The 16425-nt window shown below is 47.0% G+C and overlaps 1 protein-coding gene across 3 annotated transcripts in view; it reads left to right on the top strand.

Annotated features, from left to right (window-relative positions):
• Positions 1–16425, top strand: part of SMCHD1 (structural maintenance of chromosomes flexible hinge domain containing 1) — a 2128336-nt gene that overhangs the window by 1532267 nt on the left and 579644 nt on the right. For all 3 annotated transcript variants that reach the window (XM_069219969.1, XM_069219967.1, XM_069219968.1), the window contains one exon: positions 15612–15769. In XM_069219969.1, coding sequence (XP_069076070.1) covers positions 15612–15769 — 158 coding nt within the window. The remainder of the gene's footprint in view (positions 1–15611; positions 15770–16425) is intronic.

The raw sequence follows: 16425 nt of genomic DNA, 5'->3' as shown, positions 1-16425 counted from the left end.
GTGTAAAGGAGTCCTTCTTCCCAATAGACCCTGTGGGTTCCACGGACAGTTCCTTTTTCTTGCTCAGCTACTTGCTGTCTTAGGCCTTCATGAGAGGGACAAGTCTCTTGCCCCTTACACAGCTGTTCCCTTGAGGGTCCCCCTGGGCCCAAGAGCTCAACCTGGTAAGGCTCCAGCTCCATGGACTCAGTTACCTCAGGATATAGAACATCTTCCTGGAAAGAGAGGTTCTGTTTCTTTTGCTGTGTTGAAGCTGGTTCCCCATTCTTCTTTCCTTTTCTCTTGGAAGGTTGGGCCATTATTCCAGACTCCAACACTTCTTTTTCACTCTGAGCCCTGCACTGTGTCCTTGTCTTGATTCACACCAGTTCAGGGATACCCAGCATAGCTGCATGGGTCTTGAGATCTACCTGAGCCCATGCTGAGGACTCCAGATCATTCCCTAACAGACATTCTACTGGAATTGCAGAGGAGACTACCAGCTGTTTCAGGCCTGTGACCCCTCCCCATTCTAAAGTTACCATTGCCATCGGATGGACTTAAATTTGATTGTCAGCATTAGTGACTGGATGTGTCTGTCCAGCCTGGTACTGTCGTGGGGAAACCAGTTTATCTGTCACCATTGTGATACTGGCACCTGTATCCCTCATGGCTCCTACTCTTGTCCCATTTATTAAGAGCTGCAGCCTGTATTTTTGCATGTTAGGCGACCAGGCAGCACGTGTGGCTAAATCCACCCCACCCTCAGAGACTAATGTAGTTCCAGTGTGAACCCTGATTTCCTCTGGGCACACTGTTGATCCCACCTGGAGACTGGCTATTCCAGTGCTAGCTGGAGTTGTAGTTGTTGTATGACTTTTCCTGGGATAGGCCTTGTCTCCAGTTTGGTGTCCATGCTGACTACAGATTCGACACCAGGCCTTCTTGGGATCAAAGTTTTTACCCTTATACCCATTTGTGGACTGTGACGATGCTCTGGGCCCACCCTCCTGAGCAAGTTTTTGGGGCCTTGTAGAAGACTCTTTACTTTTGCCCTTGGATATCTCACCACTCTTCCCCTGGGGAGGCTGTGTGACCCCTTTCTTTTGGCCACCCCCTGTGGAATTCTTGGTTACCCTAGTCTTGACCCAATGGTCTGCCTTCTTTCCCAATTCTTGGGGAAAAATTGGACCTAGGTCTACCAGATGTTGATGCAGTTTGTCATTGGAACAATTACTTAACAGATGTTCTTTCGTAAACAAGTTATCCAGCACATCATAATCATTTACACCACTGCCAGTTATCCAACCATCTAGTGTTTTGACTGAGAAGGCAACAAAATCAACCCAGATCTGGCTCGAGGATTTTTGAGCCCCCCCTTAACCTAATCCTGTACTCCTCAGTTGAGAATCCAAAGCCCTCAATCAGGGTATCCTTCATGAGTTCATAAGATTCTGCATCTTTACCTGAGAGTGTGAGGAGTCTATCCCTACACTTTCCAGTGAACATTTCCTAAAGGAGAGCACCCCAGTTAGACCTATTTACTTTTCTGGGTGCACAATCCCTTTCAAAAGCTGTGAACCACTTGGTGATGTCAACACCTTCTTCATATTTAGTTACAATCCCTTTGGGGATTTTTAGGATCTCCGTATTCTCTCTGGCCCTATTTAAGTTGCTGCCACCATTGATGGAAGTTAAACTCATCTCTTGTCTTTCCCTTTCTATGGCTTGGAGCTGCTTCTCCAAAGCCAATCTTTTGGGCATCCCAGCTAACAGAAGGTCCTCTTCATTGAGGCTGCCCTCAATGCTTCCAGAGGTACTGGTCTCTCCTGTGGAAGAACCAGTCTCTCTGACTATGATTTGTGGAGTCAGGGTTTGAGGAACCCTGTTCTCCCTGGTTAGGACAGGAGGGGGGAATTCATCCTCCTGTTAACTAACTTCCCCATCTGAGGGATCATCTTTAGAGGGGTGGTCCCTTGTGAACTCTGCCAAAAGCTCCTGGAGCTTTACTTTGGTAGGGTTGGACACAGTTTTTATCTTTTAAAGTTTACAGAGAGACCTTAACTCTGACATCCCTAGATGCAGGTAAGGGGTAAGGTTGAGTTCCATCACACTCTCATCTGTATTAGACATGATCACTCTAAAAGTTGAGATTACTTTTTAAGAATCTAAAAACTACTTCTAGAACTTAAATCCATACTTTGACAAACTTTTAAACTCTAAAAGAAATGCTATCAGGGACTTACACAAGGCGCTAGCAGGACTTAAACATTTTTAGAAAACTAGTAAGTAATTAAAAAATCATTTTCTAATGACAAGTTTTGGAAGTTTGTTGTATGATCAGGTATTGGCTGAGTAGTCCAGCAAATGCAAAGTCTTAGACCGCACCGCTGATCCACCAATGTAGGAAGTTGGCTCTGTATATGCTATCTCAAAGTGAGAGATAGTGTGCACAGAGTCCAAGGGTTCCCCTTAGAGGTTGATGGTGGCAAAATTAGATAATACGAATGCTCTATTTTGTGGTAGTGTGGTCCAGCAGTAGGCTTATTAGAGGGTAGTGTTAAACATTTGTTGTACACACACAGGCAATAAAATGAGGAACACACTCTCAAAGACTTAACTCTAGGCCAATAGTTTTTATATAGAAACTATCTTTTCTTAATTTATTTTAGAACCACAAGATTCAAGATTTGAGGTAAGTACATAAAATGCAAGGTACTTCATACAGTTAAGTATAGAACTTTGATTTAAAGAAGTATTACACACAGTTTAGGTTAAATGTCAATAAGCTATTTTAAAAGTGGACACAATGCAAAAATCAACAGTTCTTGGGGGAGGGAAGTTTGGTTCCTTTTTGCAGGTAAGTAAAGCACTTACACAGTCAGTCTCCTGGGCCTAGGCAGCCCACCGTTGGGGGTTCAAGGCAACCCCAAAGCCACAGCACCAGCAACACAGGGCCAGTCAGGTGCCGAGGTCAAAGGAGGGGCCAAAACACATAGGCGCCTATGGAGAACAGGGTTCTAGTCTGCTGGCATTTAAGTACCTGCGTCCTCGGGGAGCAGACCAGGGGGGTTTTGTAGAGCACTGGGGGGACACAAACAGACACACATAAAACACACCCTCAGCGGCACAGGGTCGCCTGGTCGGACTGGTATTCAGGGGGCATCTCTAAGATTCCCTCTGGGTGTATTTTACAATAAATCCCACACTGGCATCAGTGTGCATTTATTGTGCTGAGAGGTTTGATACCAAACTTCCCAGATTTCAGTGTAGCCATTATGGAACTGTGGAGTTCAGAATTGACAGACTCCCAGACCATATACTCTTATGGCTACCCTGCACTTACAATGTCTGTTTTGCTTAGACACTGTAGGGGCATAGTGCTCATGCAACTATGCCCTCACCTGTGGTACAGTGCACCCTGCCTTAGGGCTGTAGGGTCTGCTAGAGGGGTGACTTACCTATGCCACAGGCAGTGAGCGGTGGGCATGGCACCCTGAGGGATGTGCCATGTCGACTTAGTCATTTTCTCCCCACCAGCACACACAAGCTGTGAGGCAGTGTGCATGTGCTGAGTGAGGGGTCCCTGGGGTGGCATAAGACATGCTGCAGCCTTTAGAGACCTTCCCTGGTTACAGGGCCCTTGGTACCAGGGGTACCATTTACAAGGGACTTATCAGTGTGCCAGGGTTGTGCCAATTGTGGGAACAAAGGTACCGTTTAGGGAAAGAACACTGGTGCTGGGGCCTGGTTCGCAGTGTTCCTGCACACTTTCAATCATAACTGGCATCAACAAAAGGCAAAAAGTCAGGGGGTAACCATGGCAAGGAGGCATTTCCTTACACTGAATATTGTCATTTCTTGTGTATAAGTACTGTGTAACTATAAGTGGTATTGCAGGAGCTTTGCATGTCTCCTAGTTCAGCCTAATCTGTTCTGCTATAGCCACCTTTATCAGTCTAAGCTGCTAGAACACTACTACATTTCACTAATAAGGGATAGCTGGACCTGGTGTAAGGTGTAAGTACCCAAGGTACTGACTACAAACCAGGCCAGCCTCCTACATCCAGGAACCGACAATCTGCATCCACGACGAAGACTCTGCTTGCAACATTGTTTCCAGGGCTACTTCCAGGTTCTGCAACATTTCCCCGGCTGTGCACCATCAGAGGGCGTCTAGTCTTCAGTCTGCATGAGAAGAAAGAAGTAATCTCCCTTGGAGTGAAGGAGTCACTTCCCTGCATTCTCAGGCACCAACTGCAACAATGACCGACTGAGTGGATCTCCTCTCATCCTGAGCTGAGTGGGTCCTGCATTAAGGGTGGTGGTCTGGAGCAGTCCTCTTTGTTCTCTGTAAGTAACCAAGGTACCCACTACAAACCAGTCCAGCCTCCTGCAATGGTTAGCCCCCACATTTTGCCTGATGTGTACAATGTAGCCTAAACATTTTTAGTGTCCAGGGTCCCTGCTAATGAGGGTCCCTGGGCCAGAGCTCTTTCCCTAAACTGGTTTGGTGCCTTGGCACAATTGGAGACACCCTTGGCTGCCACCATAGGCCCCTAATAATAAATGGTATTTAGGTGCCCAGGGCAGGAGGTACTAAGGATAGGCCTCTGAGGGCAGCAAACTGATTGGTCCTCCCTCGAGGGCCCTGCATCCAGGTTCACCCTGCACTGCCATTGCAAGCTGAGTGCCCTGATGCAAACCTAAAGTAATAACTCGACATGGCACGCTACCTGTGTGCCCTGCCCACTCCATATTGTATACCATATAGGTCACCCTTCTGGCAGGCATTCAGCCCTAAGGCAGGGTGCACTATGTTGTATGTGAGGGCATAGCTCCATGAGCAATATTCCCCCACTGTGTCCTTGCCAAACCTGGGACATAGTGAGTGAACAGAACAGCCATTCTAAAACACATGTGCTTAATACTGGTCAGTACGAGTTTCACAGCAGCATGATGGCCTGTCCGAACCCTGGGCTGTTTGGTACCAAACAACTCGGAATGATAAATCCACACTGGTGTCAGTGTTGGATTTATTATAAAAGATACCCAGGGGTCACCTTACAGGTGCCCCTAACAAAAGCTAACTACCCTTGCCCGATTGCTGACTGGTTCTATCCAGCCTGCCACCTCGAGACACCCAATCTACAAACCTTCGTGGGAGAGATCGAACTCTTTGGTTTGTAGAACAAAGCCCTTCCTGGGTGGAGGTGCCAATGCCCCCTCCTACAGGAATGTGCAGAGCCCAGGCGATGAGATTCAAAGGGCTAACCGCCTTTGAATCTCGACCCCCAGGCCTGCTAATAGCAGCAGATGGTAACCCTCAGGCAAACCTCCACGTTTGGGAGGAGCAGTGGTGGGAAACTCAAACAAAGGGTAGGAAGAGTGGCTTTTTACTGGCATGCACCATCCCTAAGGGGTTGCCTGCAAGGTGAACACTCCATTTAATTTTCCTCCATCTTGGATGGAGGGAAAATAGCCAATCAAGGATAGGGAAGTGACCCTTCCACTTCAGTGGTGTAGGCACCCAAAGGTAGGTGACTCACTGGTCACTACCAGTTTCCTCCTAAAATGCCTAATAAATACAGTATTTAGTGGGCATCCCTAGACCAGGAACTCAGATTCAACAGACAGAAGAAGTCCAGCACCAAGAAGATCTGAAGCACGAGAACTATGGACCTGCTGCACTCAAAAATGCCCCAAACCCTGCCTGGTGCACCCAGGACCCTACAATTGCCGCTGAGGAGCTGTTGGACAACTGGACATCTCTACAAGAACCACAGAGGTCCTCCAAGCTTCACAAATCGCCCAAGAACTTCCTTCAGCGTGGCAGTACCACTCTACAACTTAAAGGAACCAGCAAGCCAGTGGGGGTCACGTCACCAACCAGCCGCTAGCTCCCGAACCGGACACCACAGCTGGACCAACTTTCACCCCGAAGACTATGAGGACAAACTCTGCCAGCTTAGTGGAACTGCAACCCCTGGCAGCTAAACCGTGCCAATGCCCTGAGTATTGGTCAGCGGATGTCGGACACCAAGCAAAACAGCCCGCCCAGGGCTGCAACTGGACCAAGAGGAAGCTCCAGTCGAGGGACTTCAGGAACACCCTGGACCCCCGCCAGAGTGCCCTCGTTGTCCCTGCAACCCACTCTGAAATCAACTTTCCTCCTGCTCCAGAAGGCATTCTTGCGCACAGCTCTTGGTTCACTGATTTGCTCTGCACCCGGCCACCCATTGCCCTGCTCTGAAGAACCTGCTGTGCCCTAAGGGTTCCCCACCCCTTGCGACCTCCAGATTCCTAGATGACCCCAAGATCCGACTTTAAATTTACCTGTGCAGAGCTTTTGCAAATGGTCCCCTGCAGTGACCCTGCTCCAACTCCAGTGACCACCTTCCACTGTTTCTGCCGGAAACAGGAGATGCCCGAACTGCACCAGCTGGCTCAGTTTGCCCACCTACGACCTCAACCAACCTACAAAAGAAGAACTTGGTAAACCAACTTTACAATTTTATGTGTATATTTAAAGTTGTTACCCCATTGATTCCTGAAAAAAGACTATTTTCATTAAAGGTCCTAAATTCATATCTCAAAAGCTACTTAACCAATTTTGATATCTTGGTCTTATAATGTATATAAAAATCTAAAGTATTTGTATAAATTGGTCTTGAGTTATTCCTTTGATTGTGTTGGTTGCAAGATTGATACCCTGATTACAACAAATGCTTTGCACTTCCCTAAAATTGGCCTAACTACTTGACAAGCTACCTTCAAAATTAGAGCATCAGGGGATCTAGTTTTACTCCTGTAAACTAATGTGTGGTTGCCTGGACCCCCTGCATAGTGTGCCTAGCATTGCACACTAAATAGAGGGGCCCGCCTCCTACCAGCACTACAGAATCTGCAAAATGTAAACGAGACTGGGTGGGTAGAGTCATATCCTGTCCAGATTCTGATGCCTCATCCAACTGAGCGTTAGACCCCTCTGCCCCTATTAGGAAAAACTGAGTGGCTATTATCTTGCACAAGAGCTTATTTACCAGGGCAGGTACAATAAACATGGACAGATGTCAACGGCTGATACGTTTTTGTTTGCCTAAAATTTTCAGACCAAACCTTGCTTCTGGGATCTGTCTATGCCCCATAAAAGGGCTAAACTGGCTTGGTTCTTCAAACTGGCCTGCCTTTTGAGGGAACTTGTCTCCACTAAAACATTGGATGAGACTGGAACTTAGTCCTTCTCTTATTTTAGACAAAACTGGTCACCCTAATTCCAGACGTGACCAGGTCGGGCTGTCCTCTATGACATCATGTCAGACTTTTCTCTTCACGACCCTTGGCGCCTGATGCATTCTACAGAAAAGGTGTATACAGATCTCTCGCCAGTCCATGGCTCTGAATCACTTCTGGACTTCTTCCTAACAAATGCTGCAGCTTTTTCCAGGAACCATGCCTGTCAGATCACAGTAGGGGGTATCTCTGATCATGTTTGCGTATTACTCACTTTGGACTTTCAACTGATGGTACCCAAGTCACACACGTGGAGGATGGATGTCATGAGATTTCAATCTCCGGATGACAAAAAGAACCTCATAGCTCCGTTAGATGAACATCTAAACCCTGTGGTCCTTCTACTGACTCGAAACAGGTAATGAGGGCAGCATGTAAGTCCTGCCTATGGGGAATGCTACTGACAGAATCATAATTGGCGCATAAAACAGCAGAACGTAAAAAGCCAGCCTTGGAAACAGAAATGAAGATCATGTAACACTAGTGCAGGAACACCTAAGATCCCTCACGGCAAAAAGGTTTGAATTACATACTATTTTCACAAGCAGTGCTCTCTTTTAGCAGCCACTATTTTTAGCCTCCTTTAAAATATGTTGGCCAAAACAATCTAGGACTGGAGTTATTATAAAACAAATAAACATGTTGAATTTTTTGGCGAGAAAGTTGCACATTTCCCACATCCAGTAAAAACGTTTATGGCCATGAAAGTGCAGCTGATCAAAATACCCATTGTAGGAAGCTGGCCTGGTCAGTGGTAAGCACCTATGGTGTTATCACCTTACTCCAGGTCCAGGGAAGCCCTTATTAGTGAAGTGTAGACAGTGTCTAGGAAGCCAGGGCTCTCTAAAAGTAGCTGTGGATGAGCAGCCAAGACTTAGCTAGGAGACATGCAATGCCACTACAGTCACACAGCACTTACACGCTTTAAAGAACCACACATTGTTACAATATAGTTACTTTATTATGGTAATACAAATGCTGTATAGGCAATACTTCACTAGGAGGTGATTAAACACATTATGTCGTGTAGGGTCTCTTTATTCTAATGAGACTACTGGATTTTGCGTGGCAGAATCGCCCGCGGTGTGGGAGACTAAGTCTAACCCACTGGAGGTGACACCTGTCGCTCCAATCCGGGTTTTGCTTCGGCTAGCTACCAGTGCCTCATCTCCACCCAAGGATAGGAATGACTGGGCAGCTGAACGCATGACATACTTGGCTTCTCAGTGAAGTTGTGGTCACTCAGGTCTCATCCGGTTCTCTCATTAGCAGTTCAGTCTCATAAATAAAGGACAAACAGAGGCAGTATACTTTTCAATAATGAGTTTAATAAAATGACTGCATCTTAGATAGCAAAGCGTGAGCTGCAATAACCAGGACGACACAACATGACAGTATTAAAATTGTGACAAGAAGAGTGAAGCATAAAAAAAAACTTTATCATATTGTCACTATAATCAATGGACTAATTCCTACCTAAGCTTATGATAGAGCACAGCATGTTAAGCTCTAATTCTGCCCTTCAGGTTCCCCTGGGAAGACATCAACCCCCATACCTGAGCAAAGGCCTGCGGTCTGCTTTAGCATCTGTAGCGGAGCATTCAGCATACAGTTCACTGGCTGGAATCTCCCTCTAACGTGTAAGGGACAAGGAAGTGTTTTTATAACAAAACAACTGATGTTCTGAGAAAATGTCCCTACATAAGGATGTGTGTTTTCTACGGATGTTGGAGACTAAACTTCTACCATGTTCACCGGCAATGTACCATGCTGTAGCCTTGGAAGAAGCACAGAGTGATCAAGAATGTCTTGTTTGAGAACAGAGTGCTGGCCTAGGCAAAAACAGTTAGGTAAATGGAAAATAAAACAAGACCGTAAAAATGGTTATTGTAACAGTAATAAGATGAAGCTGAATAAAATATATCTAGGTTAAAGTGCACTATGGCCTACTGTGCTAAAATAACGTGCATGGAGCTATAACTAAAATGGCTACACAACAATTATATACACATTAGTAGTCCGTGATTAGCATAGAAAGCATTAGCAAACAGCAAAACAATAGGCAATAGTGAAGGCCTTTGGAGGAGAACAAACCATATACTAAGTGGATTGTAAAAGGCAGTCTCCCCACCCAAGGAAGTGGAATCTGTAGAAGGGAAGTGGAGGAACTAGGAACCCCAAAAGGTAAATAGCAGAGTGTCCCCCAGCGACCAGGAAAGGGTTGGTAAGTACCTGACTTTTCCCTAACAACACAGGAGAACAGGAGGACTGTGCAAGACCCAGACAAGACTGGAAGAAATCGAAGGTGGATCCTGACAGAAGAGGAGTTGAAAAAGAAGGGGACCAAGTCCATTTCGAGTTGGAGTGTCCGGCTGTGGCAGCAACTACTACTCACCCTTCTGTGGGTGCAGTACCAGGTCGACAATAGATTAAGAAAGCCAGCAGTGCAGCACAGGTCAGAAGAGGAGTTCCAGAAGTAATGCAAGTGATGTCCCACATTGGTGATCGTGATGCAATCAGTCAGTGGTTCTGGAAAACCACCAACAAGCCTTGGCAAAAGCAAGAGTCAGTGAAGAAGGTTTTGCAAGGCTCAAAGGGACCAGCAAGGTCCAGATGACTCGACCCATGGAGGGGAGCCCGAGGAGACCCTCAGCAGCTGGGAGAGTCACAAGAAGATGAGGCAGTCCCTACAGGTGACCCACAGGCAGCAGGCACAGGATTGGCAGGGAAGCACACCTGCAGTGGAGTCACTGGAGCAGCAGGCACAAGGCACTGCATTGCAGGGAAGAGTGCTGGAGGCCGGGGCTACACGGAGCCTGAAGATCCCTTGGAGGAGGAACATACAAGCTTTGGTAGCTTTAAGAGTCGTGGTGCACATGGGTACTGCCCTGCTAGGAGAGTCAAGGGATTACTGTCTCCCAAGTTGGACAGCTGGTAGAGAGGACCACTCCAGACCATCACCTGTGATGTAGGATCCATGCAGCTTTGGAGGAGATAGGATCCACGTAGCTGGTCGTCGTTGCAGTTGGTGCCTGCGGATGCAGGGAAGTGACTCCTTCACACCAAGGGAGATTCCTTCTTCATTCTTGTGCATACTGAAGACTCATCACCCTCAGAGGATGCACAGCCAAGGAAATATTGCAGTTGCTGGAAGGAGCCGGCGAAACATTGTTGCAGAGCAGCGTTGTCGCTGAAGTTGCAGATTGTCAGTTCCTGGAGGGTCCAGTTGCAGTCCCAGTGGCCGAAGAGGAAGTAAACGATGCAGAGGAATTCTGCTGGAATCTTGCACATCGAATCTGAAGACACACCCGGGAAGGACACCCTAAATAGCCCAGGAAGATGGATTGGTCACTGTAGGAAAGTGCCACATTTTGCCTAGTGCTGATGCCAGCTTTGATTGAAACTGTGCTGGGATCCTGCTAACCAGGCCCCAGCACCAGTGTTCTTTCCCAAAATCTGTACCTTTGTTTCCACAATTGGTACACCCTTTGCATGCAGTTAAGTCCCTTGTAACAGGTACCCACTGTACCAAGGGCCCTGTGGCCAGGGAAGTACTGCAGCATGTATTATGCCACCCTATGGGGACCCTTCACCCAGCACAGGTACACTGCCTTTGCAGCTTGTGTGTGCTGCTGGGGAGAAAAAGACAAAGTCGACATGGCACCCCTCTTAGGGTGCCATGCCCACAAACCACTGCCTGTGACATAGGTATGACACCCCTCTAGCATGCCTTACAGCCTTAAGGCACGGTGCACTATACCACAGGTGAGGGCATAGCTGCATGAGCAATATGTCCCTGCAGTGTCTAAGTCCATTCTTAGACATTGTAAGTGCAGTGTAGGCATATTGAGTATATGGTCTGGGAGTTTTTCATTACGAAGTCCACAGTTCCATAATGGCTTCACTGATTACTGGGAAGTTTGATATCAAACTTCTCAGTACCATAAACCCCCACTGATGTCAGTGTGGGATTTATTTATAAATGCACACAGAGGGCATCTTAGAGATGCCCCCTGCATGTTAACCAAACTGCTAGTGTAGGACTGACCGGTCTGTGCCAGCTGCCACGTTCAGACAAGTTTATGACCACATAGGGTGACAGCCTTTGTGCTTTCGCTGGTCAGAAACAAAGCCTCTCCGGGGTGGAGGTGCTTCACACCTCCCCCCAACAGGAACTGTAACACCTGGCGGTGAGCCTCAAAGCCTGAAGCCTCAGATTAATACCCAGGGCACTCTAGTGAGTGGAGTTGCCCACTCCCTGGACAAAGTCCCACTTTTGGCAGCAAGTTTGTCAGGAAAGTTAGGGAAAACAGGGAGGAATGACCACCCCTAAGTTGTCCAGAGCTGAGGCGACCACCTCCCTGCAGAATCCTCCATCTTGTTTTGGAGGACAGGGACCAAAAGGATTAGGTTTGTGCTCCCCTCCCCAAAGTAAGTGGGCACAAGGAGGTTGTAGCCACCCTCAGGGACATTAGCCATTGGCTACTGCCGTCTGACCCCTGTAACGCCACTAAATACAGGATTTAAGGGCCTCCCTGAACCCAGCTATCCAGATTCCTGGCCTTCTGGCAAGACGAAGAAGGACTGCCGAGCTGAAACCCGCAGCAGAGAAGAAGGAAGACGACAACTGCTTTGGCCCCATCCCTACTGGCCTGTCCCCTGCTTCAAAAAAACCTGCAAACGAACAGCGACGCATCCAGCGGGACCAGCGAACTCTGCCCTGCTCCAGAGGACTGCCCTGCACCCAAAAAGACTAAGAACTCATGGGGACTGCGACCCTGTCCAAGAAGAATCAACAATCAAGGACTCCAGCCTCACTCCGAATGCGTGAGTCGTAACCACTCTGCACCCAATGCCCATGACCCATGTCCAGGTGGCCCAACCAAGTAGAGAGGATCCCCAGGCAATTCCAAGAAAGTGCCCACCCAGAGTTGACCTCTTCACCCCTCCACGACAACGTCTGCAGGGGGAATCCTGAGGAGCCCCCTGACCATGAAGTTTCGGACGAACATATCCAACGCATAAAGACCCACTGTACCCACAGCTCCCAGGCCTTGGAGAACCTGACCTGTGGTGCAGCTCCATTCAGCATGCAGCCCTCTTCCCTGTCCAGCCTGTGATCTGCCCGAGACGACCCCCTGAACTTCGCCTGCAGCCTATGAGTGACCCCCAGGCTCCCCTCATAGAGAATCATTGGAGACCCAACATCGTGTTTACACCCGGCCACCCCAGTGCACTGAGGGTGTATGTTTGGTGCCTGCTTGTGGCCCCCCAGTGCTCCTCTGAACCCCCCAGGTCTGCCCTCCGAAGTCACGGGTACTTACCTGCCTGCAGATCTGAAACCGAGTGCCCCAGTCTCCATAAGAGCCCACGTTAATTTTGCCTTCACTTTGACCTCTGCAACAGCTGGCCCTGTGTTGCTGGTGGTGGGTGTTTGGAGTTAACTTGACCACCCACCAGTGGACTTCCTTACCCCTGCATACTGGAACTGTAAGTGTTGTACTTACCTGTAATCCAAACTTACTTTTCTTCCCCCCAGGAACTGTTTCTGAAAATTACAGTGTCAAGTTTTAAAACGGATTATTGCCAATATTTCAAAACTGTATAAGTTACCATTTTCAAACAAAGTAATGTTGATATATGTGTGAAATACGAAACTATTGAAGTACTTACATGCAACTTGAATCTTGTGGTTCTTGAAATAAATTAAGAAAATATATTTTTGCTATATAAAATTCATTGGTCTGAGTTGTCATTGAGTGTGTGCTTCTTCTATTGTATGTGTGTGTGCAACAAATGCTTTGCACTACCCTCTGATAAGCCTAACTGCTCGACCACACTACCAGAAAAGAGAGCATTAACATTATCTACTCTGTTAAGCCTCTGGGAAACCCCTGGGCTCTATGCACACTATATCTCATTGTGATATAGTATATACAGAGCCAGCTTCCTACAGTCACCTCACAGGGTGAACACGTATCGAGAGAGGGCTGTGACGTCTCCTGCCTGCCCTGGCCACTCAGATGCTCCCAGGGGCCTCTGTCTACTTTGGTTTCAAGATGGCAGAATCAAGTGGCAACCTGGAGGAGCTCTGGGCACCACCCCTGCAGCGGTGATGGTCAGGGGAGTGGTCACTTCCCTTTCCATTGTCCAGTTTTACGCCAGAATAGTGACCAGGGGTTCTTGGACTGGTGCAAACCCGTTTATGCAAGGAGGGCCTCAAATGTGCCCTTCAAAGCATACCAGTGGCTTGGGGAGGCTACCCCTCCCAAGCCATTAACACCTATTTTCAAAGAGAGAGGGTGTTGCCACACTCTTCCAATGGAAATCCTTTGCTCTGCCTGAGCTGGTCAAGCAGCAGGAGGGAAGAAACCCCAGATGACTGGTAGGAGAAATGCTGTAGGTCCTTTAAGGAGCCCACAGAGTGTATGAAATCATACAGCCAATACTGGCAACAATATTGGGGTATGATTCTGACATGTATGATACCAAAACATTCCCAGGTTCAGTGTTATCATTATGTAGCTGGATACAGGTACTGATCCGTGTCCAGTACATGACTCGGACAGCTTCCCTGCCCTTACGAAGTCCAGGTAAATGGAGCTGGAGTTTGTAGAGGCACCTCTGCCCCTGTAGGGGTGCCCTCACACACAGGTACTTGTACTCTGCCCTCGGGGCTTGGAGGGGCTGCCATAGGGGTGATTTACAGTGACATGGTGCAGTGACCTGTAGTGAAAGGGTGCATGCACCTTTTCACGCACATGCTGCAGCCCATGGGGAACCTCTGGTGCCCCAATGCCCTGGTTACCTAAGTACCATATACTAGGGACTTGTATGGGGGCACCAGTATGCCACTTGTGGGGTGTGCCTAGTCCTAAGCAACCATATTTAGAGGGAGAGAGCACAGTCACTGGGGTCCTAGTTAGCAGGATCCCAGTGAACACAGCCAAACACACTGACAATAGGCAAAAAGTGGTGGTAACCATGCCAAAAAGTGGGTACTTTCCTACACTTATTGTAAGAAACTGGATTATTGGTTGAGGGGGATGGAAGCTCACTTGTCAGAGTGAACTGCAAAAGTCACTAAAAATTAACATTTACTTAACCCTCTGCTAGCTTGTTACATAAGCAGTCGAAGTTATGATTTTTTAAGGTTTTTAGCGCACAATAGCATCTAAATAGCAAAGTACCAACCTCGGGTATCTGTCTGTGCAAGAGTTGGACAAAGTCAGAAGTTAAACCCGACCACAGTGGAGGACGAGTTGGATACACAAGGTGGCTTGGTCCTGATCTCGACTAAAATATTTTGGTCTTGGAAGAAATTTTGAAGAACATTTCCTGTGAAGGCAGAGTTCAGCAGGGCAAGGCAGCAAATGGGACGAAGTGGCAGGCTGTAGCCAACAAGACTTTCACAATGCCAGATACCTTCCTGAGAGGTCCAGCAGAACAGGATTGGCTGCTGCTTAAAAGAATGTAGCAGGAGTTTTGATGAAGTCAGACCAACCATCGATGCTTCTTGGGTGGATCGATTCACAGGAAGGTCCTGCTGTTCCCTTGGTTCCCAGGGCACTTTTTTGCTTAAACATAGCAGCATGGCTACTGAGGTCACAGAGATTAGATACTAAAAACACTCACAAAAATGCATCTAGGAACTCAAACAGGCTAGGACAACAAACACAAATTGTGTTTGCAGAAAAATACTTCTTCTCTAATTTAACACCCCCCCCCCCCCCCACTCCATGGATGTAAACCAGTGCTAGTACACACCAACAGTATTGGACCTCTTCTTCCAGTGTATGAGGATTCTTTGGTGCCATGCTCTGCTCATTTGTGAATATAGAAAGTTCCTGAATGTCATTCAGTGCCTCGAGGTCTGTTGGTAGTATTCAAATACAATAATAAAGGTAGGTAACTTTTCTTCTAACTAACTTGGGTGGTTAAACAGTTTTGGCATTCTTGGTTTCTCACCATATGAAGTGAGTGATGTTGCCACATTTGTATCAACAGTGTTTCTGCCTTATCTTTGAAGAAGGCCATAATCCATATCAAACTAAGGAAGTCATCTCATTAACCAAAATTACTGAAAAGAGATCACAACAGGCAGTACGTGGGTGTCTCCACTAAAACAGTTATTGGAGGAGACTGGAACGTGGTCCTTCCCCTAGACAAAATATGTGAGGGTACTTTCACAAGCGACCAGAAATATTCTCAGTGTGGCTATAAATATTAATGCATGTGCTTGTATTTATATATTTTTAGTATCATAGCATTTTATGAATAGGTATAGGTGTTTGCAGATTGTTGTAATGAATGTGCAACTATGCTCTATTCCATTTCAGGGGCCAGCATACTTTACAATTTAAAGCCATTCATAGCAAGAGTGTACTGGATAGTCCTGTTATTACCTTAAACATCGTCCCAGATCCTCAGAAGCCGGTGCGCCTGAATGTTAAGTATAACCAAAAGGCTGTGTTTGCAGCAGGAAAGACATTTCCTGGTGAGTTTAGTTTAGCCTTTTTTTCAAGTTTCTGTGTTGTAATAACTATGTGCAAAAAAGCAATATTCTATAGAAATGTATTAGTGTTGTGCTGTTTTAATTAAAGATTGTTAATGTTCTCATTTCTTTTTCTTTTTAAGCAATTATTTTGACATTTTCTCATTCAACAAATGATTACACGTGACTAACCAGCATTAGGACTTCTTCTAAAATCCTATACAATGATGCCTTTGAAGGGAAATTGTTCTCTTCAGCTAGTTTAGGCTTAAGATCCTTAAACACAGTGTGCCATCTGGGAGGGGAGCAGGTGTTTTACTGTACCTGCCCAGCAAGATCGTTACCAGCTGCCACTTAGATAATTGCCTTTATTAGGGATGTCCTAGTTTTCAAGTCCTTTTTGCTGCTATAAGCAGTCTAGGACATTCATGTTGTTAGCTCAAATTTGGGTCCCATTGCGTATGGCTATGAGGCCTCATGCATCCAAGATTGACTATGTGGGTCCTGCAATGGAAGCTCTGTTTTCAGTGGCTCCGGTTTCAGGACTGCCTCTCCTACTCCATCCAGGTCTCACAAGAGACAACTTAGGATCTCCTGTAGTGGCAGACAACCACCGGTCTGACTGAGAAATCTGGTCTCTGAAAAGAGAGCCAGCTCCA

Source organism: Pleurodeles waltl, chromosome 2_2 (genome assembly GCF_031143425.1).
Source record: "Pleurodeles waltl isolate 20211129_DDA chromosome 2_2, aPleWal1.hap1.20221129, whole genome shotgun sequence".
NCBI lineage: Eukaryota > Metazoa > Chordata > Amphibia > Caudata > Salamandridae > Pleurodeles > Pleurodeles waltl.
This window is presented reverse-complemented; position numbering and strand designations above follow the sequence as displayed.